The 26,886-nt window shown below is 60.8% G+C and overlaps 2 protein-coding genes across 14 annotated transcripts; one reads left to right on the plus strand and one right to left on the minus strand.

The window, feature by feature from the left end:
- The first annotated feature begins 4,867 nt into the window (after positions 1-4,867).
- On the plus strand, positions 4,868-23,552 carry Adamtsl5 (ADAMTS like 5). 12 transcript variants are annotated; one of them, XM_052747218.1, is made up of 15 exons: positions 4,868-8,551; positions 9,194-9,315; positions 9,472-9,556; positions 10,621-10,814; positions 10,913-11,004; positions 11,752-11,812; positions 11,915-12,023; positions 12,938-13,065; positions 13,525-13,636; positions 14,831-14,917; positions 15,001-15,167; positions 15,275-15,473; positions 15,585-15,656; positions 15,748-15,839; positions 16,454-17,514. In XM_052747218.1, exons 4-15 carry the CDS (start codon positions 10,683-10,685, stop codon positions 16,490-16,492), a joined length of 1,290 nt encoding a protein of 429 aa, XP_052603178.1. In that variant the 5' UTR covers positions 4,868-8,551; positions 9,194-9,315; positions 9,472-9,556; positions 10,621-10,682; the 3' UTR covers positions 16,493-17,514. The 12 variants fall into 12 exon arrangements, 11 of the variants coding, with proteins under 11 accessions (XP_052603178.1, XP_052603180.1, XP_052603173.1 ...); XM_052747220.1 differs by lacking the exon at positions 16,454-17,514 and adding an exon at positions 20,066-20,742 and having other exon boundaries at positions 4,869-8,551; XM_052747221.1 differs by having other exon boundaries at positions 4,870-8,551; positions 15,784-15,839.
- Reep6 (receptor accessory protein 6) lies at positions 21,456-26,769 on the minus strand. Of its 2 annotated transcripts, XM_052747234.1 has the most exons (6): positions 26,550-26,768; positions 23,075-23,168; positions 22,825-22,963; positions 22,485-22,653; positions 21,874-21,954; positions 21,456-21,605 (listed from the first exon to the last, which is right to left on the minus strand). In XM_052747234.1, exons 1-6 carry the CDS (start codon positions 26,662-26,664, stop codon positions 21,568-21,570), a joined length of 636 nt encoding a protein of 211 aa, XP_052603194.1. In that variant the 5' UTR covers positions 26,665-26,768; the 3' UTR covers positions 21,456-21,567. The 2 variants fall into 2 exon arrangements, with proteins under 2 accessions (XP_052603194.1, XP_052603195.1); XM_052747235.1 differs by lacking the exon at positions 21,874-21,954 and having other exon boundaries at positions 26,550-26,769.
- Positions 26,770-26,886: the final 117 nt, after the last annotated feature.

The following is a 26,886-nucleotide window of genomic DNA, read 5'->3' on the forward strand; positions in this document are numbered from 1 at the left end:
CTCGCTGCTCTGGGCCGCCCGCCCAGCCGCCGGAGCGGGTCTTATTGGAGAGAGGGGGCGGGGCGGGGCGGAGCACGGACGCCCATGGGATCCTGGCAGCACCCGGAGCCGAGAGGTTGGCGCCAACCCGGAGCCAGGCTCAGTTCTACCACGCTCCCATCCCTGCGCCTCCTGGGACCTGTTGACAGCACCCGGTTCACCCACCGGGGAAACCGAGGCCCAGAGGACTCGGCTGGTTCCTCTGCAGAGAGGCCGGCCCCAGGAGTCTGTCTGGGGCACACGGGAGGCCTGAGGCTAGTGGACCGAGTACCACTGGCTGGGTCCTCCCTGCAGAGGCGACCTGTGGGGCTCCATCAACTTGGGCCCTGGGAAGCCACAGCAGGACTCAGGAGGGCAGCCTGTGAAGGTTTGAGGACATAGGGACCAAAGCAGCAGGGCTGCAAGGCTGTGGGCACCAATGGGGCACCGTGGGGTGGGGTGCCGTGGAAGAGACGGCCACCAGGATGAGGGGCAGGCGGTGGGCATGAGTGAGAATTGACCCTTAACGGGAGGTGGAGCCTTGGACGGGGCTGGTAGAAGAGACGCCGAAGTAGCCAGGGCACTTTGCAGAAGCCCAGGCGACCTCTCGCCCGAGCCCGCCCCTCACCCCCACCCCGCTCCTGCTGCGCGCAGCCATTTCGGCAGCGCAGGAATCTGGGCCCCTGGGCCCCGCCTCCGTGTGCCAGGTGGGAGTCCCCTCACTCACAGAGCCAGGCAGGCACAGGGCAGGGTGTGAGCCCCGCCATCTGCCTCTAGTATTAATCCCTGGATGTTACATAACGCAATAAATGGGGAGGGATTAGCCCGGCTCCCGGCGGCTGGAGTCAGGCTATGGAATTTTCCAGAGCCAGAATTTGGAATCTGGCCTGACCCATGCCACTGTGGGGGGACAAAATCACCCCTGAGTGCTCACGTCTTAGTGTCCCCCTGGGAGCACTCCGGGGTGAGCTCCGTGTAGCTTGTGGAACAAGGCTGATGCGAGTTACTCGCCGGTGCCTCCTTTGCGGCTGGGGTGAGGGTCCCCGGTTTCTCAGGGTCCAGACAGCGGCAACCAGAGAGCTCAGAACCCCTGATAACGGAAGCTGGTGCCGGTGGGGGTGGGGCGGGACAGAGGCACCCCGCGGCCAGGCCGGGTTTCCTCTCCATCACAGACCCCTCTTCCTTTGTGTCTTTCGGTTGGGTGAGTACCTGCTTGTGCCCCCAGACAGTCCCAGCCTAGTCCCTGTAAAATGACATGTTTAAGAAGCTGTAAGGAGTTGGTCCAAGGTTCAGATGCTTGGAGGAGGAGGAGGAGGAGGAGGAGGAGGAGGAGGAGGAGGAGGAGGAGGAGGAGGAGGAGGAAAGGCTTTGAGGGCCTGTGAGATGGCTCAGCGCATAAAATCACTTGCCTCGGAAGATGGTCAGCCTGAGTTCGATTCCAGGAACCCACCACCGTGAGAGGCAAGAACTGACTCCCCAAAGGTGTCCTGTCCCCCCCCACACACACACACGTGTGCTGTGCCATGCTGGTGTGCACACTCACACAAACAGTAGTAACAGTGACAAAATGTAAAGGCATTGTGCGGTGCAACCCAAGACTGCCCAAGTTTTCCCCCGGGATCCGGTCCCGAAGTTAGGTGCCGTTCATACCCCAAGTGGCAGGCAAGGGGGCTCACGAAATGCAGGGTCCCCCAGCATGGTTTTCGGGTGGGGGGACCCCGAATATCTGGCAGCTGTAGCTGTATTTCCGTCCCCTGGCTTCCAGCCCCAGGGAGCAGAGACTGGCACTTGGGTGGGTGGCTGAGTCCACAGAATAACAGAAACTTCCTGGGACAGAAGAAACGGAGTTCCTGGCCTGGAGCCCTGCAGCGTGCGCATCAGCTGACAGCTTGCCCCCCCCCCCCCCCGCCTGCTCCCGGGGCGTCTGTGGCTGAGCCTGCACCTGAGAGCTGGGTGACCCCCTGCCAGCCTGTGCCCCTCTGAGAGGGACACCCCACTCCCCAGACCCCCTGCCCACCCCAGCCTGGTCCAAGCCACCCTTGGCTCTCCTGAAAGGCCTCCGGCAACATTAGGAGATGGAGGGACTGTGGATGGGTTTGCGGTCTCCTCTGGGGGTGGCGAACGACGTCTAAGTGAAATGTACCCCAGGATCACTGTGCGGTGGGGTTTGGAAGATGTGAATGGCACAGGGCGTGTGCCTCCTGCTCAATACGAGGCTGGGAGGGCCGTGATTCCAGCTGCTCAGGGGGTTGAGGCAGGAGGATTGTGAATTCCAAGCTAACTTTGGCTACAGAGTGAGTTCAAGAGGTAACCTGTGCTAACTGAGACCCTGTCTCAAAAACTCAAAGGAGCCGGGCGGTGGTGGCACACTCCTTTAATCCCAGCCCACGAGAGGCAGAGGGGCGGATCTCTGTGAGTTCGAGGCCAGCCTGGTCTACAGAGCGAGATCCAGGACAGCCAGGGCTGCACAGAGAAACCCTGTCTCAAAACAAACAACAACAACAAAACCCAGACAGAAAAAGAGATGGACAGAGACACCGAGGTGTCTCAGCAGCCAGGTAGGGACAGCCAGTGTCTACAAATGAATGATGGACACGTGATGAGGCCCATTGCCACAGTGGAATACCATGCAGCCTTGAACAGGACTGAGGTTCTCACACCCGCGCCCACAGACAGAGTCCTTAGGGATATGGTGCTCAGTGAGAGATCCAGATGCAAAAGGCCACACAGTGTGGAGCTCCAGGTCAGGAAATGTCCAGAACAGGCCGATCCAGAGACAGGAAGTGGGTTTGTGGGTGCTGGAGACTGGGAGTGGGTGAGCGTTCATATTGATTGGCAACAGAGCTTCGGTGTGGGGAAACGGAACGTTCTGGAGATGAAAGGCAGGGACAGTTGCACAGGTGTGTGGATGAACCATGCACTAAAAAGACAGAAATGCCCATGTAGCCCAGGCTGGCCTTGAACTCCTCACCCTGCTGTCCCAGCCTTCTGAGTTCCTGATGACAGGCATGTACCATCACACCTGGCAAAGACTGGCCAGCTCAACACTAGACACTGAGCCCCCATGGCCTGCCGTCTTAGGCGGAGCGCCCTGAAGCTGGGGTGCCCTCGGCCCAGCCATGGTTCCTTCCCGTCTCTCTGCTTTTGCTGACCTGAGATAACTCTTCGGATTCAGCAGATTTCTCTGGAGAAGTTTTGGGAAGCGTTGCTCAAAATACCTGCTGCAGGTGGAGGGGGTGGCTGCCGTCCGCCACTGAGACTCCCCGGAGACTCTCGGGGCTTGTGTGTGGGTCCTCGAGGTGGCCCAGGCCTCCCGGCCGCATGACTGAGGGACGGTGCCTTGTCCTTACCTGGGCTCCACGTGGCTGCACCCGTGAGCCCTCAGCCACCCAGAAAAACATCTCCAGAGACGTGGAGTCCGAGCGTTAGGAAGCAGGAGGGAAGCGGCTTTCCTGAGCACTCCAAACACCCCAGGATCTGGGCAAAGTGACCCAGCAGGAGTGTGTGGGAGCAACTGCCCAGGAAGGTGACTTTAGCGGTGGCGGTGGGGACGGGCTGACATGAACCACTCACGTCCCTCCCACATCTCACTCTGAACCTCTCAAATGCAGAGCCTGAAGCAAGGGCTCTGGGCGAAGCCAATCTGCAGAATCAGGTGGCAGCCGCTCGACCCTCAGGGCCACTGAGGCCGGAACCCACGGGGGGGACTCGGAGAACTGGGGAGACTGTTTCACAACAAGAAAGGACCAGAGGAACGGCCCACCCCTGAACCCATCCCCACGGCACAGTGGCTGCATCCTGGAGGTCAAGTGTCTCGTGCCCACTTCAGAGCAGCAGGAAGCTCATGAAGGTCTCGGCGCTGTGGCACCCTCAGGGTCGGACGGGGTCAGGCCCTGTGTTCCCCCACACCCACCTCTCCCCTGTTACTCCAGTCTTCCTGTAACTGTCACACCCACACCCAGCCTACCCTACCCCAGGGCCTTTGCACACACAATTGTGTCTCCACAGAGCACTCTCACCATGAATCTTCCCAGGACAGCCCAGTGTCCACAGACGGATGATGGATGCACAGTGCGCCCATCCACGCGCTGGAATGTCATTCAGCCACAAACAAGAGCGAGACTGGCAGATCTAAAACGTAATTCCCCAGGCTGGAGAGATGACTTTTCAGTTACGAGCACTGGCTGCTCTCCCAGAGGACCTGGGTTCAATTCCCAGCACCCACGTGGCAGCTCTGTCTGTAACTCCAGCTCCAGGATCCAACACCCTCATACAGGTATAAATGCAGGCAAAACACCAATACACATAAAAAATAAAATGATAAAAATTAAAGGAAAAATAAAGTAAAATTTGAAAAAAAAGAACAATTTTCTATTGCTGAGTCGATCTGCTCTGACCTTTTCTTTGTTTTTAAATTTTGTAGTTATTGAAAAAAATTTATTTATTTATTTGTTTGTTTATTTATTTATTTATTTATTTATTTATTTTTTTGGTTTTTCGAGACAGGGTTTCTCTGTGTAGCTTTGCGCCTTTCCTGGATCTCGTGCTGTAGCCCAGGCTGGCCTCGAACTCACAGAGATCCGCCTGCCTCTGCCTCCCGAGTGCTGGGATTAAAGGCGTGCGCCACCACCGCCCGGCTTATTTTTAATTCTGTGTATATCTGTGTATATGTGCTTGCAGTACTCTCCAGATTCCCCCAGAGCTGCCCAGTGTGGGTACTGGGAACTGAACTCAGGTCCTCTGCAGGAGCAGGAAGCTCTGTGAGCCATCCCTCCAACCCCTGACCCCCCAGACAGGGTTCTCGGTGCAACCCTGGCTGTCCTGGATCTCGCTCTGTAGCCCAGGCTGGCCTCTAACTCACAGACATCCACCTGCCTCTGCCTCCCGAGGGCTGGGGTTAAAGGTGTGCGCCGCCAGGCCCTGCCCTGAAACCTCTCCGACCCCCTGTTGCCCCAAGTGTGTTCTTGCAGCTTCAAGATCTGATTCGTCTTTGAGCTGTCCCTGCTCTCTGGCCCTCCTGAATCGGCCATGATTCTGCTGACAGGGTTGGTGTCCTCAGGGGACCTGAGTCCTTGGTGCCACTGACCAGCAGGTGGGACTTGTGCGGCACAGGCCCCTCCCCACATCCTTTCTCCTGCCGGACATGGCATCGACCTCCTCCGAGCAGGGACATTGATTGACCCGCTGGGCAGGTGCTGGGTGGACGTCAGAACTGGCCGGGTTTCTGCAGGAGTGATCTGTTTTTGTCTGTGTGGGTCTTTTTGCTAATGGCAGGGAAAGAGCTGAGTCTCAGCAGAAATGGGGGTGCAGGGGATGATGGGGGCAGTGAGCCAGGCATGGTAGCACATGCCTGCCATCCCAAAACTCAGCAAGTGGAGGCATGAGGATTCGGAGGTTAGGGTCGGGGTCATCCTTCCCTACAGAAAGAGTTCAAGCCCAACCTGGGCTACTTGAGACTCTGTCTCAAAACAATGCATGGAAATCAGCTATAACCCCAGCACTGGGGAAGTGGAGGCGGGAAGGATCGGGGCTCCCTGGCCAGACAGCCTAGGTGAATCAGTGAGTTCCAGGGAGAGACCCTGTCTGAAAACACATGGGAGAGAGCACTTGTAGACGCCCAAAGTCCACCTCCAGCCTCCACATCATGCGCGCACACAAGCCACCTGAACCCAATGTTGCCAAAGTAGAAAGCAATTTAGGCATCCGGCTTCAGGTCATGCTGGATCCAGGAACTCCAGTTCCTCAGACGCTGCCTCTGCCTCCCTGCTCCCCACAGTTCTTGGGCTGACAATGCGTAGGAGGCACCAGGCACCTGAGCCCGGTGCCAGCCACCAGGAAAAGCCAAAAGAAAACAAAAGGCTTCCTCCATAAGTGAGCACCCAAGAGGGAAGACAGGAGCCCAGAGCCACCCCACCCCACCCCTGCACAGGATGACCTGGACAGTGTGGGTCCTGATTCTGCACCCTTATCCCCGTGCCATGGGGCAGAGTCTGGATGGCGGCGATGGGACCTCAGCGTCCTCGGGAGGCAGGAGAGAGCATCCTGGGAACCAGGTGCCAGGCCTCGGTCCTCAAGGACCCCAGGGGAGTTCTGAGGGGCCCACAGGGCGCCCCAAGGTTCAGCCTCTCTTCCTGATTTTTGAGGCAGTCTCACTCTGGAGCCTAGGCTGGCCTCGAACTCAATCTGTAACCAGTGATGACTTTGAACTCCTGATCCTCCGGCCTCCACCCTCCACAGTTCTGGGGTGTCAGGTGTGTGCAGCCTCTCCTGGTTGCTGTCTTGGGGATGACCGCCACCCCCAGGCTTCGCACGCCCTTAGGTGTGACGGTGCCAGATAAGCCCCAACCCCAGAACCCTGTCTTGCGCTGATACCGAGTTTTACGTAGCCCAGGTTGGCTCAGACATCCTATGTAGCTGAGGATGACCTTAAACGCCCGACCCTCCTGTATGGCCACGCCCACTTGTACCGGCTTGATAAATGTTAAAGTGCATAAGCCGAGCTGTAAGCCGTTGGGTTTCGTAAGCCCAGGGCTCTGGACATACGGGTAGCCAAGAGCCCCACTAAGCCCTGTCCCCTGTCCGCATCCCGTCCTGGCTCGGGGTTCTAGGAACTCCCAAGGGTGGGGACCCAGCTGGGTGGGGGTGTGGAGCTGAGCTGTCCCCAGCGGCCAAGTTGACGGAGCTCCGGCGTCCTGCGGCGCCCTCTGCCGGCCAGAGGCCGGGCTGCACGGGGCTCCGCACAGCGCCTGCCCGAACGCACCCTGCAGAGCTCAGCACCTACTGTATACGCTCCTTCAGGACCAGTGCCCGCTCTAGGGCCTCCGTGCGGGGCTCGGTTTTTGCGGCGCTTTTCGGCGCGCCTGCTGTACCGAAGGGACTCTGGGGAAAGAACTACGTCCAGTGGACACACTCTTCAGAGCATAGTGCCTACTGTAGGCAGGGGCTGCCCAGCAGAGTGCCTGCTGTATACTATTCCTGCAAAGGGGAATGCCTGTTGTACATGTGCGCCATGCCAGGCACAGGGCCTGCTGTATGCACATTCCGCAAGACATAGTGCTTCCTGTAAACAGGTATATAAAGGACATGGCGCCTGATGTATGCTCCCCTTCGGTGCCCGCTAGATGCACTCCTTGGAGAGTATAGTTCCTGTTGCATATTTCCCCTGTAAATCAGAGTGTCTGCTGCGCGGGCTCCCCTCCCCCACGCTGTCCTCATCTTTGCTTCACCGAGGCCCCTTCTTCCCACACCAGGACTCCAGGACCGTCCCTTATTCTTGTGCTGACCCCGGCTAGGCCACCCCTCTCTCTGGCCCCTGTTCGGTGAGACCCCTTCTGACGCTCCATGCCAGGCTTTGACTCTTTTCTTCAACCGGATGATGGGCGTTCGAAGTTGGGACTGATGGCCCGGGTGGCCTCCTGCCCTGGCTGGGGCTGGCGGCTTGGCTCACAGCTATGCGCACACAGTGACTTGAAGATAACACTGACTGGTTATACTCTGAGACGTTCCCAATGGCTGTCCCTTGCTGGGCCCTGTCCAGCAGACTGCCCTGAAGCAGGTGTATACAGCAGGCACTGTGCCCTGCATGGAGTAAATACTGCAGGCCCTGCTCGCTGAGGGGGAAAGCTCTCCCCACCAGGGTCAGCCAGGTGCGCTTCCTAGAGGAGGCAAGTGCAGCGCCCGGCTGTCAGGGGACGCCACGGAGGAGGTGGGGTTGTTGGGAGCCTTGGAGGATCCAAAAGAAGCTGGCTGGGTACCAGGGTTGGGGAAACTGAGGCGGAGGACTTGGGGCCAGAACCAGGCGAGGGAAGCGGCACTGGCGGCGGGCCTGGAGGGCGGGGCTGGGTGGAGGATCGGTGACGGCAGCGCCCGGGAATGTGCGGCAGGGAGGGTCCCTCCGCCCCCAGCGGGCGTGCGGGGCCTCGGGAAGGGGTGCTAGGGACCCGGCTGGGGAGTCTGGTTCTAGAGGGGAGATGGGTCCCCGGCGGGCGTGCAGGACTAACTGGGGGAGATGGGGACCGGGTTGGGGCCCCCTGGGATGGATAGGAGCCTGGGTTGAGCGGGTGATGGGGACGGGGCTGGAGAGTCTGGCTGCGGGGTGCTGAGGACCAGGACGGGGTACTCGGGGTACGCACTATCCCACTCAAAGCCCCAGCTCCGCGCACATTCCCCGGCCCTGAGTGCGGCGCCCGGAATAGCAGCCCGGTCACCCCCGCGCACCGCCCCGCAGCTGGACTTCCCAAGGTCACTGGCACCCAGGATACCACGACCAACGTTGGGCCACGACGACGCTGCCAGGCGCGGTCGGTCAGTCCCCTGCCGCAGCTCCATGCCCAGCTCTTGCGCCCTCTCCCACCGCACGAGGGCGCCCTGGGCCTGCGCCCTCGGTGACCCCAGCCTGGGCGCGCCTGGGAGGCCCGGGTGGGAGGGACCGACCGAGCTTCCCAGTCCCGCACCTCGGGGCCCCGCCGCTTCCGCCAGTCCCTGGGGCGTCCCAGGGAAGCCTGGACGCCTTGCCTTGGGCTCTGAGCAGCCGGTAAGTCCCTCTTCTCATCCTGCCACTATCCCGGCTGGTGTGGCCCCTCCTTGGGGCGAAAGCAGCGATCCCTAGGATGGTGGTGAGTTTGGGGGTGTCGCACTTCCTCCGGGGTGGAACTGCAGCTCTGAGGACCGGCTCGCCCAGTGACTGCTACGCCTTGCAGGGGAGGGGTGTACTGCTCCGGAGAGAGCACTGACAGGCAGGGGTAGGAGGCCCCCACGAAGGGGGTGTGGGGTGGCCGGGTCCCCTCCCCAGCCTCTCTCTTCCTTCCCGGGCCAGCCCAGCCTCTGGGGCCGCAGAGGGAGGGCTCCCGGCGGGCGTCGTGAAGCAACTCCCCAGGGGTTCCAGCTTCTACAGCCGCCTCGGTCCCCAAGGTGCCCCAGAGGGTGCAGTGACAGCATCAGTCTGGCTGACCACCGGGGAGACCCTGGCTCCGGCCGGGCTGCGGGACCCCGGCCTCCCCTCATCAGGTACCCGGACCCTGCGGGACTCTGGGCTCCTGTGTGCCCTTCAGAGCGCCTGGCCCCGGCCCCAGAAGGGACTCACGGGGCCTTGGTTCCGGTCCCTCCTGGCTTGTCCTGCCAGGCCCGGATCACGAGGAGGGCGTGGGCCGAGAATGACTTCATCCCGTCCCCGCAGATGGGGGAAACTGAGGCCTCTGCTCAGCCGGACCCTGCCCCTGTTCTCTGCAGACCCTCGGGGCGCCGCAGCCCACACCCCTGGCAGATGAAACCATGACGCACATGCTGGAAGGAGGCCAGGTCAGCTTTCCCCGCCCACCACGGGGGGATTCCCTTAGGCTATGGGGTGTCTGGGAGCAGAGGGGTCCCCCCCAGAGGCTGGGGCGCAGCCGGGAGGGCGGCACCCATTGTATCCCGGGTTTCTGAAGGAGCCCCCACTGGCTGCCCCCTCTACAGGGTCTAAGAGACTCATGGACACTGCACAGACCGGGAAACTGAGGCCCGAGGAAACGGAATGGTTGGCTCCTGGCCACCCAAGAAGGTAGATGGAAGGGGTGGATAAACTTGCAGCCACCTAAACACTGTCCCTAAAGGATCCCTCCCGTGGTTGGCATTAGGCACCTACTGTGTGCATTAGAAAAGAACATATTACCAATAATAACAGCCGATTAAGCTGACTGTGTGGCAGCCCAGGCCTGTTAGTCAGGACCTGGGAGGCTGAGACAGGAGGATTTTCCAGAGTTTGGGCCTAACCGGAGCTACCAGAGCAAGACTGTCTAGGAGGAGGAGGAGGAGGAGGAGGAGGAGGAGGAGGAGGAGGAGGAGGAGGAGGAGGAGGAGGAGGAGGAGGAGCTAGGTCCTAGGGCAAACACCTAGTCTTCAGCACTAGAAGGGGAGGCAGGAAGGTCATGAGTTCAAGGTCATCCTCAGCAACCTAGGGAGCTCAAGGCCAGCCTGGGCTACAAGACCCTGTCTCAAAAAATAAAAATAAATAAATAACCTAGGCATGGTGGCGCACACCTTTAATCCCAGCACTCGGGAGGCAGAGGCAGGCGGATCTTGTGGATTCAAGGCCAGCCTGGTCTACATAGAAAGTCCCAGACCAGCCTGGGCTACACCGTGAGACCCTGTCTCCAATAAACAAACGAGGAGCTGGGGAGATGTTCAGGGTTCAAGGCCTCCTCCTGCCCTTTGAGAGAACCGTGTTTGGGTCCCAGGACCTTGTCAGGCTGCTCCCAACTGTGACTCAGCTCAGCTTGAAGGGCCCGGCGCTCCCGGCCTCTTCGGGCACCGCACTGTAAGCAAAAACAAACTTTCTGCTTTGTTTATTTTTTGAAGCAGGGTTTCTCTGTGTAGCCCTGACTGTCCTGGAACTCACTCTGTAGCCCAGGCTGGCCTCGAACTCACAGAGATCCACCTGCCTCTGCCTCCGAGTGCTGAGAGTAAAGGCGTGCGCCACCACATGCATCTAAAGTAAAATTCATTTCAAAACAAGTAACAACACATGAAGTTCCTAGTCCCCGCGGAGTGCCTGACCTGAGCCAACAGCCCCCTCGAGGCTTTCCGGAAAGGGGGCGGGGCTGTTGTTACCTCATTTCTTTTTAGGGACAAGAGGGCACAGAGAGGTTTAGCTGCCCTCGGGGATCACACAGCCAGCCAGGGCTGAGATGGCCATCCACCCTGGTCCTGCTGATCACCGCCTCCTGGGACTTGTGTGCTCCCCCGGACCCCGCCTCTTCCGGAACCTTCTGCTCTTGCTGTGGACCCTCCTGAGCTGTGATTTGGGGGTTACTGCTCAGGTAAGGGGGTGAAGGAGCCCAGGAGCGGCGTAGGGACGTGGATGCGGCGGGGACCCCAGCTCTCCCCCTGGCTGACCCTCCTCTCTACCCTCAAGTAGGGTCCGGGGGAGTGGACGCCCTGGGGGTCTTGGAGCCGGTGTTCCAGCTCGTGCGGCCGGGGCGTCTCTGTGCGCAGCCGTCGCTGTGTCCGGTAAGGCGGGAGCCGCTCCGGGGGCCGCCCCTCCGCTGGTCCGCCTGCGCCCTCGACCTGCCCGCCCGCACCCCCCGGCCCGCCCGCGCCCCCCGGCCCGCCCGCGCCCCCGGCCCGTGCCCTCCGCCTGTCCGCGCCCCCGACCCCGCCCGCGCCCCCGACCCCGCCCGCCCGCGCCCCCGGCCCGCGCCCCCCGGCCCCGCCCGCCCGCCCCCCGCCCGCCCGCGCCCCCCGCCCGCCCGCGCCTCCGACCCGCCCGCCCGCGCCCCCGGCCCGTGCCCTCCGCCTGTCCGCGCCCCCGGCCCCGCCCGCGTCCCCCGCCCGCCCGCCCGCGCCCCCCGCCCGCCCGCCCTCCACCCGCCCGCCCGCGCCCCCCGGCCCGTGCCCTCCCCCTGTCCGCGCCCTCGACCCCGGCCCTGCCCGCCCGCGCCCCCCGGCCCCGCCCGCCCGCGCCCCCGGCCCTGCCCCCGCCCTCGACCTGCCCGCGCCCCCGGCCCGCCCGCGCCCCCGGCCCGTGCCCTCCGCCTGTCCGCGCCCTCGACCCCGGCCCTGCCCGCCCGCGCCCTCCCCCGGCCCCGCCCGCCCGCGCCCCCCGACCTGCCCACACACGCCGCGTGCCCTTTCATCCCACGGAGCTCGCTGGAATGCGGGCGGGGCCGGCGCGGGGGGGGGGCGGCCTGGCGGGCGACGGGAAGGGGTCCCCGGGGTGGGGGTCCCGCGACGCCCAGACCACCCTGCTTCCTGCAGACTTCCCGGAGAGGAACCTTGCTGGGGGGACAGCCATGAATACCGCGTGTGCCAGCTGCCAGTAAGCCCGCGTCCGCCCCATCCCTCTTGCCTTGTTACCCCCGCCCCAAATGCCCCCGCTCGGTTTCCCTGGTCTCATCTACCCATCTGTATCCTCTCCCAGGACTGCCCCCCAGGGGCAATACCCTTCCGAGACCTGCAGTGTGCTCTCTACAATGGCCACCCTGTCCTGGGCACCCAGAAGACCTACCAATGGGTGCCCTTCCACGGGGGTGAGTAATCTGACCTCCTGGGGTTAAAAAGAGAGAGAGAGAGAACTTTGAAAGGAGTTCAGAAACACCCAGAGAGGCAGGCACTGGAATGGGGTTTTGAAGCATATGTAGGAGCTGGTGAAGGAAGGAAGCGGTCCCGTTGGCACAGCGTCAAACGCTAGGCTGAGGATTGACTCTAAGAGTTTTATCCAGAGGCCAACAGTTTTCAGGCTGATCCCACTAACAGGAAATGTTGTCGCACGGAGCTGAAAATAGCAGCTTATATAACTGGGTGCCCGGGGCAGCACGCCTCCAGAGTGAAGGGCGACAGGCAGCTTGGGACGCCGGCACGGTGGGGACAGATAGGCCAGCCCCAAGCGGGGACCATTCCACCAACTCCCGGGGCCTCCGCGCCGTCCCATCCCCTTGTCCCCGGCAGGGTCTGCCGCCAGCCAGCCTGCGGGCCTCACCTGACAAGGAAGGGAAACTGAGGTGCAGGCCGGTAGTACAGCCAGGCTCCAGGCTTGGGCCGGAATGGGAAGCTGGAGGGCAGAGAATGGGGGTGTGGCCGGGGAGGGGCAGGGCACGGAGGAATGGAGCGCTGGGGGATGGAGGAGACTGGGGTGTAGGCAAGCTTGTGGGCCGGAAGGTGGCGGCGCACGCCTTTGATCCCAGGGCAAGTGAGGCCGAGGCAGGAGGAGCTCTGTGAGTTCGAGGCCAGCCTGGGCTACAGAGCGAGATCCAGGACAGCCGGGGCTATGTAAAGAGACCCTGTCTCAAAAAAAAAAAAAAAACACAAACAAAAAGAAAGAGAGTGCATGGCCTGGAGCAGGGAGCGTGGAGGTGGGCGGTGAAGAGGGCAGGGCTGGAGGAAGGCGGCCTGTCGGGCGGCATGGGATGCAGGCCCCGGACTCACCCAGCCCTCCCGCCCTCAGCACCCAACCTGTGTGACCTCAACTGCCTGGCCGAGGGCCACGCCTTCTACCATAGCTTCGGCCGCGTGCTGGACGGCACCCCGTGCACCCCGGGGTCCCAGGGCCTCTGCGTCGCTGGCCGCTGTCTGGTGAGGACCCGCTGGCCCCGCCCCGACCGCCCATTTCCCTGCAGGCCCCGCCCCCGACCGCCTCCAACCAATTACACCGGGCCCCGCCCCTTCACGCTAGACTCCGCCCACCGTTCAGGTCCAGGCCCCCAGCCCCTCTCTCCGGTTCTTTCAAGGCCCGCCCATTTGGCTCCAGGCTCCACCCACCCCTCCAGTCACATGCTCGTGGCTCCTCCCACACTTTCCTCCAAACCCAACACACCAATCCCAGCCGGGCTCCGCCTAGGCCCCGCCTCCTTTCAGGCCCCGCCCACCAGGAAGCGTCATCACCAGACCCCGCCCCTCTCGCCTAGCTCTCCCTTGCGGTGCACTCTCTGCAGCCCCGCCTCTGTCATGAGCCCTGCCCACTCAGCGCGCCCGGCTCACCCAGCCACGCCCCTCCCCGCGGCCACGCCCACCCTGACCCCGTGTCCCCCGCAGAGCGCCGGCTGTGACGGGTTGCTGGGCTCCGGCGCCCTCGAGGACCGCTGCGGCCTCTGCGGTGGCGCCAACGACTCGTGCCTGTTCGTGCAGCGCGTGTTCCGCGACGCGGGTGACTGCCCCGTCCCGCCTCAGCGCATGCGCTTGAGGAGTACCGTGGAGAGGGGTGTCCCTTTAACAAGGCGGGCTCCCGGGAGCCAAGACTCTCGTTGATTGGACATTCGGAGGCCCCGCTCCTCAAGCCCTTATCCTGATTGGCCGCTGACAGAGCGTCCCACCCTCTCTGGAATAGATGCGCTCTTAACCCCTTCCCTGCCTCTCTTCAGTAGCATCTCATTTAATCCGAAGCTATCGGTCCCTGAGCACACTCTCGCATCCAAAGTGCACCTCGCTACTGCGAGCCCCCGAGCATCCCTCCCCTGCGCACCCCCGAGCATCCAACCCTACGCACCCCCCAGCATCCCTCCCCTGCGCACCCCAGAGCATCCCTCCCCTGCGCACCCAAGAGCATCCAACCCTGCGCACCCCCGAGCATCCCTCCCCTGAGCACCCTGAGCATCCCTCCCCTGCGCACCCCCAAGCATCCCTCTCCTGTGTACCCCTGAGCCTGAGCATCCCTCTCCTGCACACCACGAGCATCCCTCCCCTGCGCACCCCTGAGCATCCCTCCCCTGCGCACCCCTGAGCATCCCTCTCCTGCGCACCCCCTAGTATCCGTCTCCTGTGTACCCCAGAGCATCCCTCCCCAGCGCACCTCAGAGCATCCCTCCCCTGCGCACCCAAGAGCATCCCTCCCCTGCGGACCCCAGAGCATCCCTCCCCTGTGCACCACCGAGCATCCCTCCCCTGTGCACCCCCGAGCATCCCTCCCCTGTGCACCCCCCCGAGCATCCCTCCCCGGCGCACCCCAGAGCATCCCTCTCCTGCGCACCCCAGAGCATCCCTCCCCTGCGCACCCCAGAGCATCCCTCCCCTGCGCACCCCAGAGCATCCCTCTCCTGCGCACCCCAGAGCATCCCTCCCCTGCGCACCCCAGAGCATCCCTCTCCTGCGCACCCCAGAGCATCCCTCTCCTGCGCACCCCAGAGCATCCCTCTCCTGCGCACCCCAGAGCATCCCTCCCCTGCGCACCCTACAGCATCCCTCCCCTGCGCACCCTACAGCATCCCTCCCCTGCGCACCCTACAGCATCCCTCCGGTGTACCCCAGTGCGTCCCAGTGCAAACCGCTACCCCTCCACCTGCGCACACCAGCGCATCCCAGAAAATCCTGCCGTGCTACACCCCCAACCTCCCGCCTGCCCCAGGTGCCTTCGCCGGCTACTGGAACGTGACTCTGATCCCCGAAGGTGCCAGGCACATCCGCGTGGCCCAGCGCAGCCACAACAACCTGGGTACTGCGGGGCGCCTGGGGAAACTGAGGCTGGGTGTGGGGGCAGGCGGTTCCCGCGAGCGCAGGCTGACTGGGTTCTTGCAGCGCTGGTGACCCGCGACGGGCGCTACGTACTCAACGGCGCCAACGGGGTGCTCAGCCTGCCTGGCACCTATGAGGCTGCGGGCACCCGCGTGGTCTACACCCGCGGGGCGGGCCCCGAGGAGACTCTGCAGGCGACCGGGCCCACCTCCCAGGAGCTGTTGTTGCAGGTGGGCCGGAGTGGACGGCTTGAGGCGGGACGCTGGGGTCAGTTAGATGGGGAGCAGAGGTCCGAGGGGCAGGGTGGGCCACCAGCTCCCGCGCCCTCCCGCTCCAGGTGCTGCTGCGGGAGCCCAATCCGGGCGTGCACTTCGAGTTCTGGCTGCCCCGGGAGCGCTACGGTCCCTTCCAGGCGCAGGCGCAGGCCCTGGGCTGGCCCCTGCGACAGCCTCAGCCTCGGGAGGTGGAGCCGCAGCCTGCGGACACCCCTGTGGTCCCCGAGGCCGTCCCTGCCCGGGTTGCATCCCTGACCCCAGGTGAGGCGAGGGCAGCGCGCGCGCGCGCGCGCGCGCGCGGGGGGTTGGGGGGGGAGGTATCAGGCAGGGAGCAAGGCCTGTGTCACTCATGACAACACCCCCTCCCCTTAGACCCCTGCGGGCCATGCCCTGACAGCAGGGGGCGCGCACACCGGCTTCTGCATTACTGTGGCAGCGACTTTGGTGAGACCCCTGACCTTCGGCCCCTTCTACTGACCCCAATGACCCTTAACTCCTCCTGGATCGTTGCTCTGACCCTCTCCGTTGACCTCAGCCGACCCACCTGACCCTCGGTGTCACCTTCGTGCAGTGTTCCAGGCCCGCGTGCTGGGCCGCCACCGGCAGGCCGAGGAGACCCGCTATGAGGTGCGTGTCCTGCTCATCTACAAAACCCACTCACCGCTGCGCACTCGAGAGTATGTGTGGGCGCCAGGCCCCTGCCCCTGCCCGCCACTGGCCCCCCATCGAGAGTACCTACTGGCTGTCAGGCGACTGGTCAGCGCCGATGGCACCCAGGACCGGCTCCTGCTGCCCCACGCTGGCTATGCGCGGCTCTGGAGTCCTGCGGAGGACAGCCGAGTTCGCCTGGCTGCTCGGCGCTGTCCAGTCTAAACCTGCGGCCGTGCGCGCTCACCAGCGGCTTCTTCTGGTGTCGCGTGACTCAGAAAAATCTCCCGCCAGGATATTTCGAGACAGATCTCAATGTTTGTAACCTTGGCTGGCCTGGAACTCGCTGCGTAGACCGGGCTGGCCTTGAATCAGGAGATCCGCCTGCCTCCGCCTCCCCAGTGCTGGGACTAAGGGCCTGCGCCACCAGGCTGCCTTTCCACCAAACGACTTCGGTCCATCCCTTTTTAAATTACTATTTAACTTGTACAAGAACTCGGAAAAAGAACAAAGCCCTTCCCCGTCACTCGTCAGCCGTATAGGCTCAGGGACACCCCAAGTTACTATCTTTTCCTGACACCCCCCCTCCCCAGGGCACTGGAGCCACCGTGAGACCAGCACAGGAGGTGTGAGATTTGGGGACACACAGGAGAGTCGATGTGCCTCCTGAGCTGTCCTCTATCCAGGCTATCAGTTCATTTCAGTGTCTGTACATCATGGGCGTCTGTCCTCCAGTCACTCAACAAGCCGTCCCCAGTGGGGTGTCCCTCTCTGGGCCCTGTCTCTGTCATATGGTCTAAGCTGTCCTCAGTGACCATCCAGGACTGGGATCCAGAGACCAGCAGACTGTCGACCTTGCCTCGATCCTCCATAAGAGCCCCTCTGGCTCTGACCACAGTCGCCTCGCCCTTCCAAAGACCTCAGTTTCCCCATCTGTTAGCTCTGTCTATGAACATTTATTGAGCACTGACTGTATGCGGGAGACCCAGCAAGTCCTGGGGAGGCACAGTGCTGTTATGGGATAAGCAGGGGTCGTTTGTTTAATGGATCTTTTATGGCACTGGGGTGTAGAGGGCACCAAGAATCCCCCCCAAATCCCACACCACGTGCAGCTGGGGTCTACAGGGATCTGCAGGGTCCTAGCGCCCCCTCGTGGCTCGACCATCGATTCCCAGGGTGGGAGATGGTCCTCAGGGGAGAGCTCCAGGGGGCCTTGGCGACCTCACTCACCTATAATGGCTGCCCAACGTGACACAGGGTCATCTCCGGCCAGCGCCCGGCGCCCATGACAGGAGTAACCCAGGAGTAGCAGAAAGGCTCAGGTGGCTGGTTGTCCTGGGGCAGCCGGGAGCATGAGGCCGGATGTTCCCCTGGGCACCACGGCATTGCCCAGCCTGCCGGCTCCAGTGACAGACCGGTGACTGTCCCCCAGAATGCCGTCCATCTCAAATGTGGCTCTTTGTGGTGACCAATAAAGGGGGGATGTTTTCATTGAAAACATTGGGAGTCATTAGTAACTGGAAATAACCGCAGGAAGACACCTTGCTGGCCCAGACCTGTGGTCCCAGTGGGGACTGGAGGCAGGATGAGCATCAGGGCCACCTGGGAAACTTAAGGAAGACCCTGTCTCAAAATACAGAGGAGACGGAGGGGCCTGAGGCTGTGGCTCTGTTGATACAGTGAGTGCTTTACCTCCGTAAGCAAGAGGGCTTGAGTTCAGATCCTCGGGAGCTGTGTGAACAGCTGGGCAGAGCATCCCTGGGCCTGATGGCCAGCCTAGCCAAATCCAGGATCCATGACTTCCCGTCAGTAAGGTCTCACATAGCCCAGGCTAGACCCTAAGGCACTATGCAGCTGAGGATGTCCCCCATCCTATCCTAACCCATACCTGGCTCATCTGTAGTTTAAATTAACAGGCCAGGGGGAGGTTTCCGGCCTTGGGAGGAGGGCCCCTCCCTTCCACTGCCTCCCCATTGGCTGACCTGGGTGGGTGGGACCCACCTCAGACAGGAGGAGCCTTCGCCAGTTCCCTTTTGCTGCACCCCCCCATCCCCAAGCTGGATTCCCCGACCCCTCTGCCTGTCCCTACCCACCCCCTCACCGCAGGCCACAGGTCAGATCAAACCAGCTGCGGCAACCAACCCATCTCTAGTGCCCAAGGGGACAGTCACTGGGACTGGGGAAAGTTAATTAATGACTGCCCTGGATCCTACCAGAGCAAAAGCCAAAGTCCTCTCCACGATCTCCGAGTTCCTGCAGGTCCCTCGGCCCTCAGGCTTCCTCTCTTCTGCCGCCACCACCCACTCTGATCCAGGGCAACATGCCAGGCCCCATCCTGCACCAGGCTTTGCACAGGCTGGTGCCTTCTGCCCCGGGACCTTTGGACAGCAGCTCCTGTTGCCCCTGGCAAACAGTCTTCCTGACCTCACTTCCCCAATCATTTGATTGAATTTATTTTTTATTACTTTCTTTACTTAATATGTAAACCAGGCTAGCCTGGAACTCACCATGTAGCTAGCCCTGGCTGTCCTGGAACTGCTATGTAGATCAAGCTGGCCTCAGACTCACAGAGATCCTCCTGATGGTACCTCCTGAGTGCTGGGATTAAAGACCTGTGATACCACACCCGGCCCAAATACTACTGAAAAGGTCTCATGTAGCCCGGGCTAGCCTCAAACTCCCTATGTATCAGGGGATGGTCTTTTTTTTTTTTTTTTTTTTTTTTTTAGGTTTTTCGAGACAGGGTTTCTCTGTGTAGTTTTGCGCCTTTCCTGGATCTCGCTCTCTAGACCAGGCTGGCCTCGAACTCACAAAGATCCGCCTGGCTCTGCCTCCCAAGTTCTGGGATTAAAGGCGTGCGCCACCACCGCCCGGCGAGGGGATGGTCTTGAACTAATGAGTGCACTGAGCCCAGTATCTCGAAGTTCTTACCCCTTCTCCATGGGAATGCACCGAGGTCGGGGGAGGACTGTTGACCGCTCTGCGCTGTTCCATTTTTTTAAAATTGTGTTGGATGCATAGAGGTCATACATCCCTAGCAGATCCTTGGAAGGGAGAGATTGAGTTACACAATACTGTACGGGGAAAAAGTCACCCTAGGAACCACTCGGCCACAGCCCTGTGAGCATATAAGTCAGGGTTTATAGCTGATCCCACTCACTGTTGTTTCTACCGGAGATTCCTTTCAAAGGGCTAGGGGTGTCAATCTCAGTGAACGTAGGGGGCGTGGTCAGGGCGGAGCCCCGCCCAGAATCCCCCAGTGAAGGAGTTGGGGGCGTGGTCAGGGTGGAGCCCCGCCTAGAATCCCCCAGTGAGGGTCTGGGGGCGTGGTCAGGTGGAGCCCCGCCTAGAATCCCCCAGTGAGGGTCTGGGGGCGTGGTCAGGGTGGAGCCCCGCCCAGAATCCCCCAGTGAGAGGTTGGGGCGTGGTCAGGGTGGAGCCCCGCCCAGAATCTCCCAATGAGGGGTTGGAGGCGTGGTCAGGATGGAGCACTGGTCCAGTCTTCAGGAATCCCTTGTTCCCATCCCAGAACTATGAAAAATAAATCCTAATCACTGATTAGGTCTTGGTCTGTGGCCAGGCTGTCTGCAGGGTACTAGTCTGGACTTGGCTCTGTGCCACACCGATCCCAGCCCAGCACTCCGCCGAGGCAGGAGAGTCAGGTGTCTAGCGGGCCTCTCTCACGTGGTCACCTCCTTCCTCTGCCTTCCTCTCCAAGCAAACCCAGGATGTGGATTCTCTCCACCTCTGCCTCTGAGGGGACAAACTTGGCCACAGCCTATGACCGGGGGTGTTGTGTGGGGGGTGTGATTGATCTGTGTGTGACTGTTGTGGGGACTGACATTTCTCCCTGGGGAGGGAGGAGGGGGAACAGGGAGAGAAAACAAGGAACGGACAGGACCAGGTGTGACGTTGTTAGAGGACCCAAGTTCCGTTCCCGGCACACATGTTGGTAGCTCACATCGGCAACTGGTGCCTCTGGCCATCTCGGGCACCTCATGCACAGACCGACACAGACAAATGTAAAAATTAGAAATCTTAGAAAACCGCGAGAAACCTTTCTGGTCTTAGGAACAGTAACAGGGAGGGGACTGGTCCCTCTGGCTGGGGTGACCCTCCACTCCCAGCCAGACCAGCTCATGGCATGTCTTTGGCCCATGGATGCCCTGTCGGGAGTGAATACTAACAGTATTTTTTCCATGCAGGGTGGCTCATAGCTGTGGCTCAGAACTTGGGCGGCTGAGGCGGGAGACTGTATGTTCCTGGCCAGCCTGAGCTACACACCAAAATGCTGTCTCAGGGAGGGAGACATGTGTTTTCTGCCTGGGCTTGTGCATGCCTTGGCACCTTTGGCAGGACTCAAGGTAGGTGACTTTGCCTTCCCCTGCCTCTGCTTCCTCGGGCCTGACCACATGGTTGGTGTTAATTCCCGAAAGCCCCACCCAGCAGCTGAGCGGACACACTCGGGAGCCTGAGCCGGTGACTTTATTGTGTGCCTTGGAGGATAGATGTTACACATGGGACCCCAGATGGTGTTTCATGTGCACCCTGATGGATGTTTTATGTGCTCCTGTAGTGGTGTTTCATGTGGGGCTCCCATGAAGATGTTTCACATGGAATCCATGGGCAGGTTTTACATGTAGGGGCCCAGCGGCTGGGTGTTTCACATAGCACTGGCTGGATGTTTCACGTGCTGGCGTGGCAGATGTTTGCTTTTGTTCCGTAGGTGGGCAGGTGTTTGCTGTGGCTCCCGTGGGCGGGTGTTGGATGTGGCTCTCATATGGTGTTCCAGTGGCTCCCGTGGCAGGTGTTGGATGTGGCTCTCATATGGCGCTCCAGTGGTCTAGTGGTTTTGTGGCTCCTGTGGCAGGTGTCCAGGTACCCTAGTATGCCAGGTGTTGTAGAAGCCAGCAGTGTCTTGGGCAGCGCAGCTGGTAACTATAACCTGGCCATTTACAGGTGATCTCCGTGGTGGACTCGGACATATACTCCAGAGAGGAATCGGAATGACAGGGGGCCAGCTCGGGCACCGAGCTGCTGCCGGCCAGCTCCGAGGCCTGTGCCTTCTGCCCCTGCTTGTTGTTCTTGGAACCCGCATCCCCTGGATCGCTGCCAGCCTGGTTGTGATCAGGGGATGGGCTGGGCGACTGCGCCCTGGGTGAGCCCTGGTTGGAGACGCTGACGCGCTGTGTGGAGGTGGGTGCAGATGCTGCTGTGGCTGCTGCTGACCGGCTGGTCGGCTGAGCTGCTGCTGAGGCCTGAGGGGTCTGCTGGTTGGCTCCCATGTGACGGCCTGTTGTCCGAGCGGTTCCTGCGGTCCGGACTGCTGACTGTAAACCCCCCCCAGAGCGCATGGCCGGTTGAGAGGGCCCCAAGGAGGTACTGGGCAGCCGGGTACGCTGTGCAGGCCTGGAAGACACACTGCCCCGGCTATGATGGCCCCGGGCCTTGCTGGGAATCTGGGAGCCGCTGACAGAGCCGGTGGCCAGCTGGCCCCGGGATGCATTAGTGGAACCTGGGCTGACTGGAGACGGAGACTGCCCGTTCACGGCCCGCGACGGGCTTCCTGTTGGCTTGCTTGGGCTCGAGACTCGGCGTTGATGTTGGGTCTCTGTGTGGGAGTCCAAGGAGGAGTGAGAGGCCTGGGCATCAGCTGTGTGCTCCTTGTCGTTGGCCAGGGGCTCCGCGCACAGACTGCCATGGGACCTCACTTGTGCTTCAGGAGCGGGGTCTGACTTGTCTTGGCTGTGGAGAGGAAAGGGATGGTGGTGAGGGTGGATGAGGCTGGCTGGGGAGCTGGTGGGAATGTGCTGTCAGCTCAGCTGCAGAGGCAAGCTGGTCACCCCCTGCTGACATCTGAACACAGACCCACTCTGCTCCTCGTGGGCACCTGCAAATACATGCCCAGAGCAGCATGCACCACCATACACGGGCACACAGATGCAGAACCACACACAACATGCACACAGAATGCACAAGAACCCTGCACAACCCCTCCTGAGGAATTACATACGGTCCAGTTCCAGAGCGGCTGGGGGTTCCGTTGCTGATGCTGGGGTGACGAGAGCCCGGCCCCGAGCTAGGGCCTGCAGTACTGGTTCCCGACAGCCAGGGAGAGAGAGGCACAGTAAGAGAATAGCGGAGCCATGCAGGGCGTGGTCAGGATGCAAGACAGGGCGCATAGCCAGGGTCAGGGGGCTCAAGACAGGCGGGCAGACAAAGGCAAATCCGGCCAGAGGGACAGACAACAGAGAGAGGGTCAGCTGAGACCCAGGAGCCAGAGAGGGCGGGGTGACACTGTCACACCTGTCATCCCAGTACTCAGGAAGGCAAGAAGATGAATATGAAAAGGTCACCCTCAGCTATTTAGTGAGCTGGAGGCTAGCCTGGGCTACATGAAATCCTTTCTGTCTCAAAATAAATGAACTAGACATGTGTGGTGGCACACACCTTTAATCCTAGCTCTCGGGAGGCTTGGATAGGTGGATCTCTATGGGTTCCAGGCCAGCCTGGTCTACAAATAAGATCCTGTCTCAAACAAACAAACAAAACAACCCAAAGGAAAAAACCAAACAAACCCATGATCCAGATCAAGCCCATTGGGCATCTACCCCGAGTACACACCGTCCCGGGTTATCCCAGCTGCTATGTCCAATGCTCTTCCGCTGAGCTGATTCACGGCGCTGTCTAGGGCCACGTGGTGTTTTAGAAATAGTGGTCGTATGACGCGATGGTACAGTATTAGAGCCCCATTCCAGGGCCCCGGAGTCATGCAGAATAACAGGAAGGCGCACTGCATGGGGACACATCAAGTTGTCACACAGGGCCCTGCCCCCCCCCCCACGGGGACACACCACACTGTCACACAGGGCCCTGCACCCCCCCACGGGGACACACCACACTGTCACACAGGGCCCTGCCCCACTCCCTTGCCCATCCCTGCCGGTGCTGATGGCCTGCCCACCTTGCCCGCGTAGTAGAAAGGGAACCAGAACAGGAGTAGATCGCTGAAGAACTCGACCAGACCGAACAGGGCGTACACCACCCAGTAGGTTAGCCACACAGTGTCGTCTTCCTTGCTTGGGCTCTCGATGGCTTTGACTCTGTCCAGATGGGAATGCACATGTCTACTCCGGTGCTCCCTGGGAACCCCCAGAGCCCTTCTCGCCCTGCGCATGGACCCCCCCTGCACGCAGACTGCCTGATGCACTCACGAAGCATATGCGGGGTATACAAATCCGATGACATTGCACAGTAGAGAGGCCCCGTAGCCGAACAGAAGATACAGGCTTAGGAGGGCGAGGGCTCCTGGAAGACAAGGGTGGCGTGCAATGTCTCTGGTGTCATCTGCAGCCTGCACCTCCTTCCTGGGGACACTCCGGGCAATGCGTCCCGGTTGCTGCCTTGAACCCTGGTCTCATGTCTGCTGTATCTCCCTCACGGGGTGGGAGTGCCTGAGTGCCCCAGAGCTGGCAAGGACCTCATTCAGCTCCAGGCTGGGGCTCAGTTTTGGGTCAAGAGTTCGTTTATTTGTTTTTTGTTTGTTTGTTCATTCTTTTTTTTTTTTCTTTTTCTTTTTCTTCGAGACAGGGTCTCACAATGCAGTCCTGGCTGGCCTCAAACTCACAGAGAGCTGCCTGCTGCCATCTCCTGAGTGCTGGGATTAAAGGTGGGCTCTGCCGTGTTGGCTACTTTTTTGTTGTTGTTGTTTGTTTGTTTTTTAAGATTGTGTCTTGCTTTGTAGCCCAGACTGGCCTTGGACTCTGGCTCCTCCTATCTCAGCCTGTGGTATGCCAGTGTGATAGAGTACACAAGGCGATTCTTCTATGCAGTGAGTTCAATGCCAGCCTGGGCTATGTGAGTTTCAAACCCCGCTACCTAAAAAGGGTTGATCTGATGCTTTCTATGCGAGCATGGTGACTTGGGCTTGGGCCCCCAGCACATACCACCAAAAGAAAGCAAACAGACTTGCTGCACTGTGTCTGCTGCCCCAGCACTTGGCAGAGGGGACAGAGACAAATGGATCCTTGGACCTCATTAGACAGTCAGTGTAACCAAAGCAACAAGCTGCAGGTTCCGGGAAATGCCATCTCCAGAGAGAGGGGAGAGTGGCCAGCCGCAGGGGGCAACAGGGAAGGGCACTTGCCAAGTAATCGGGAGCCTGAGCTGATGGTTCCAACAACTCGATGGACACACACACACACACACACACACACTCTCTCTCTCTCTCTCTCTCTCTCTCTCTCCAGTGTGTGCTAGAAGCCCCCAAAACAAACAAGGTGAGCTATGCTAGTCCATGTTCTACAGTTCCACCAATCGGATCTCCACACACGCTGAACCGTCCACGTGCCAGTGAGGCTGGCCCTGTAGCTCAGTCACTCTCCCTTACCACGTTCGAGGGAGCGGCCTCCTGGCCACCAAGACATTCTTAGCAATGAAAAGCCTGGGGCTCTGGCTGCCATTGTAACTTGATGCTAGGAAGGGTCATGGGAGAGCTGGGAGCATGTGGGAAAGTGCTGGGGGGGCCTGGGGCCTTGTGTACTCCAGGGAAGGTCAGAGGTTAGGCTGAGCTAGCAGATGGGAGGGCTTATCTGTGAGAGGGGACCTTTGCCCTCGGGGTAGCTGGGGCCCAGATGTCTCCTCCTTCCTTCCCCAGACTGTTATCTGCTGGGACACAGGCTTCTGTGTCTAAGGTCAGAGTGCCTGCCCTCCCTCCACCTGCTCTGGGTCTTATCCTCCAGAACCTAAGGCTGAAGGGGAGGGGGACTCCCGCTGGCCCCAGCTGGTTGGGTCACCTTCCCATCACTGCCCTGAGTCTAAGTTGCCTGCCTCATTTAGTGCCTGGGGGCACAGGGTGGCCATTTGGAGCAGTTGAAACCTAAGAATCCATTTCTATTGAGATAAGTGTCCTGAAGCAGGTGGGGAAATGCCACCCTGTCTCTGGCATCGATGGGGGAAGGGCTGTCCCAGTGTACTGGGCCCCTCAATCTCTTTAACTGCAACCTCAGCAGGAAGAAGATAATCGTGGACACCAAGCCCTCAGGGCGGGGAGAGGAGACTTGGTGACAGAGGGGCAGGATGTGGAGATGATGGACAGCTTTCCAACACAGCCCTGACCCCTGTGCCTCAGTTTCCTTCCTGGTGACACCCAAGCTGTTCCCCTCCTGGCCACCCCCTCCCAGGGTACTATGATGTAATTTCCCTAGTGATGTGGAAACCCTGATCAGAGGTTGCAGCCTGTACCTGGGGCCCTGTACAGTGGGAGAGACACCCCAAGGAGAGGGACCTCCTGGGATCTGGGCACAGATATCAGACACACACACACACACACACACACACACACACACACACGGGTATGGGAGTCCACCTTCCACCCGCTGAAGTGAGAGTACACAGAACTCTTGGGATCTGTCTGTCTGGAGAAGGGGCTTCATGACCTGGGATACAGGTCACATAGAAGCCCCCATGGTCTTGTGATTCAGGAAGGGACTTCAGGACAAGGCTGTGGGATTCGGAAGACACAAAAAGGGGGCACACGAAAATCATTTTGGAAAGACACACAGGGGCCCTTATCACACTTGCAGAAAGGCCTGGAACTAGAATGGACCTACAATTGGGATACTTGGATGGTTCCTCCCCCAGGCTCCCAACCCCCAAAATCCCAGCTGACACCTCAGTTAAACAAATAGTGACTCAAAGCTATTGTGTTGTGGCAAGAGGAAGAGGTCGGGGTGCTGGGTCAGTCTCCATGTTCCAGAGATGCATGGAGAATTTCTCCATGAGAATATTCGAGAAGGGGTTGGGAACTCGCAGGGGACTGAGTGGGGGCAGGGGACTGAGTGGGGGCGTCCCTTGTTTCTCTACCCACATAGGGGTCAGCTGGGCCACTGGAAAAACCAGACTTGCAGGAACTTGGGGCCTGGTATGCAGCCAGGGCCCCAGGAAGAGGCAGGCTGCACCTGGAGTGCTTCGGTACACTAGGGTGGCCTTTTCCAAAGACCTTGGAGAAAAGTCAGACAAATTAAAGACCCTCTTCTCCAGAATCTAGAATAAGACCCCACAGGCAGGTCAGAGTCCCCGGACATCGGGGCCCATGGGGGAACCAGAACATGTTCCCCTTGCACGGATGAGGACTCAGGACATCTTGGTTTCCTGTTGGGGACTCAGCTGTGCACCTCTTCCCAGGCAGGATGGGACCCTAAAGTCAGGTCCGGGTGCCCAGAACCTCATGAGGCCTTTCACCAGGTCCCTCGGAAACCTGAGATATGCAATCCTTCCAGGTCTGAGTCTTTATGGCCTTGCAGAGGCCATCGGGGACCTGGGATGTGAACCCCTTCCAGGTAGGTCAGAGTCCCCAGGACCTCACGACGCCTCAACAAGGACTCGGGATGTGAGTCCCTTTTAGGGATACCGCAGCTAGGTCTGAGTTCCCAGAGCCTCCCATAACCCGTCGGAGACCTAAGATGGGAACCCCTCCCAGGGTGAGGGCACCCAAGACTTCACGGTGCCCAGCCGGTACTTGGGCCATGCACCCTTTCCAGGGATGGAACCCAGGAGCCAGGTCTGGGTTCCCAGGGCCCCCTGGAACCCGTCTAGGGCCCGCGACGCGCGCCCTTCCCAGGGATGGGACCCAGGACCTCACGGTGCCCGTCGGCGACCCGCGACATGCACCCCCCCTTCCAGGCTCACCCACGGCGAGATACCGCTTCTCTACACCGGTCCTGGCTTCGAGCGCCCCGAGCGCTTCGGTGGCTACGTTCTTCTGTTCTAGAAAACGCTCGAAGCGCTGGCGCAGACCGTCCATGGCAGCGGCGGGCCCGGGGCAGGCCGCTCAAGCACACCCGCAGCCTCGCGCACCGGCGCCCTCGGGAGCGCACAGCCTTCACCGCCCGCGCACCGCCCGGCCCCGCCCCCGACCCGCTGCTTTCCGCCCCCCGCCCTGGCTCCGCCCCCGGCTCCCGACTCTGGCCAATGGGAGGGCAAGGCGGACAAAGGAGGTGGGGCCTGCCCCCTCTCCCCCGCCGCA

This window comes from Peromyscus californicus, unplaced genomic scaffold (genome assembly GCF_007827085.1).
Source record: "Peromyscus californicus insignis strain IS unplaced genomic scaffold, ASM782708v3 Scaffold_1__1_contigs__length_55948999, whole genome shotgun sequence".
Taxonomy (NCBI): domain Eukaryota; kingdom Metazoa; phylum Chordata; class Mammalia; order Rodentia; family Cricetidae; genus Peromyscus; species Peromyscus californicus.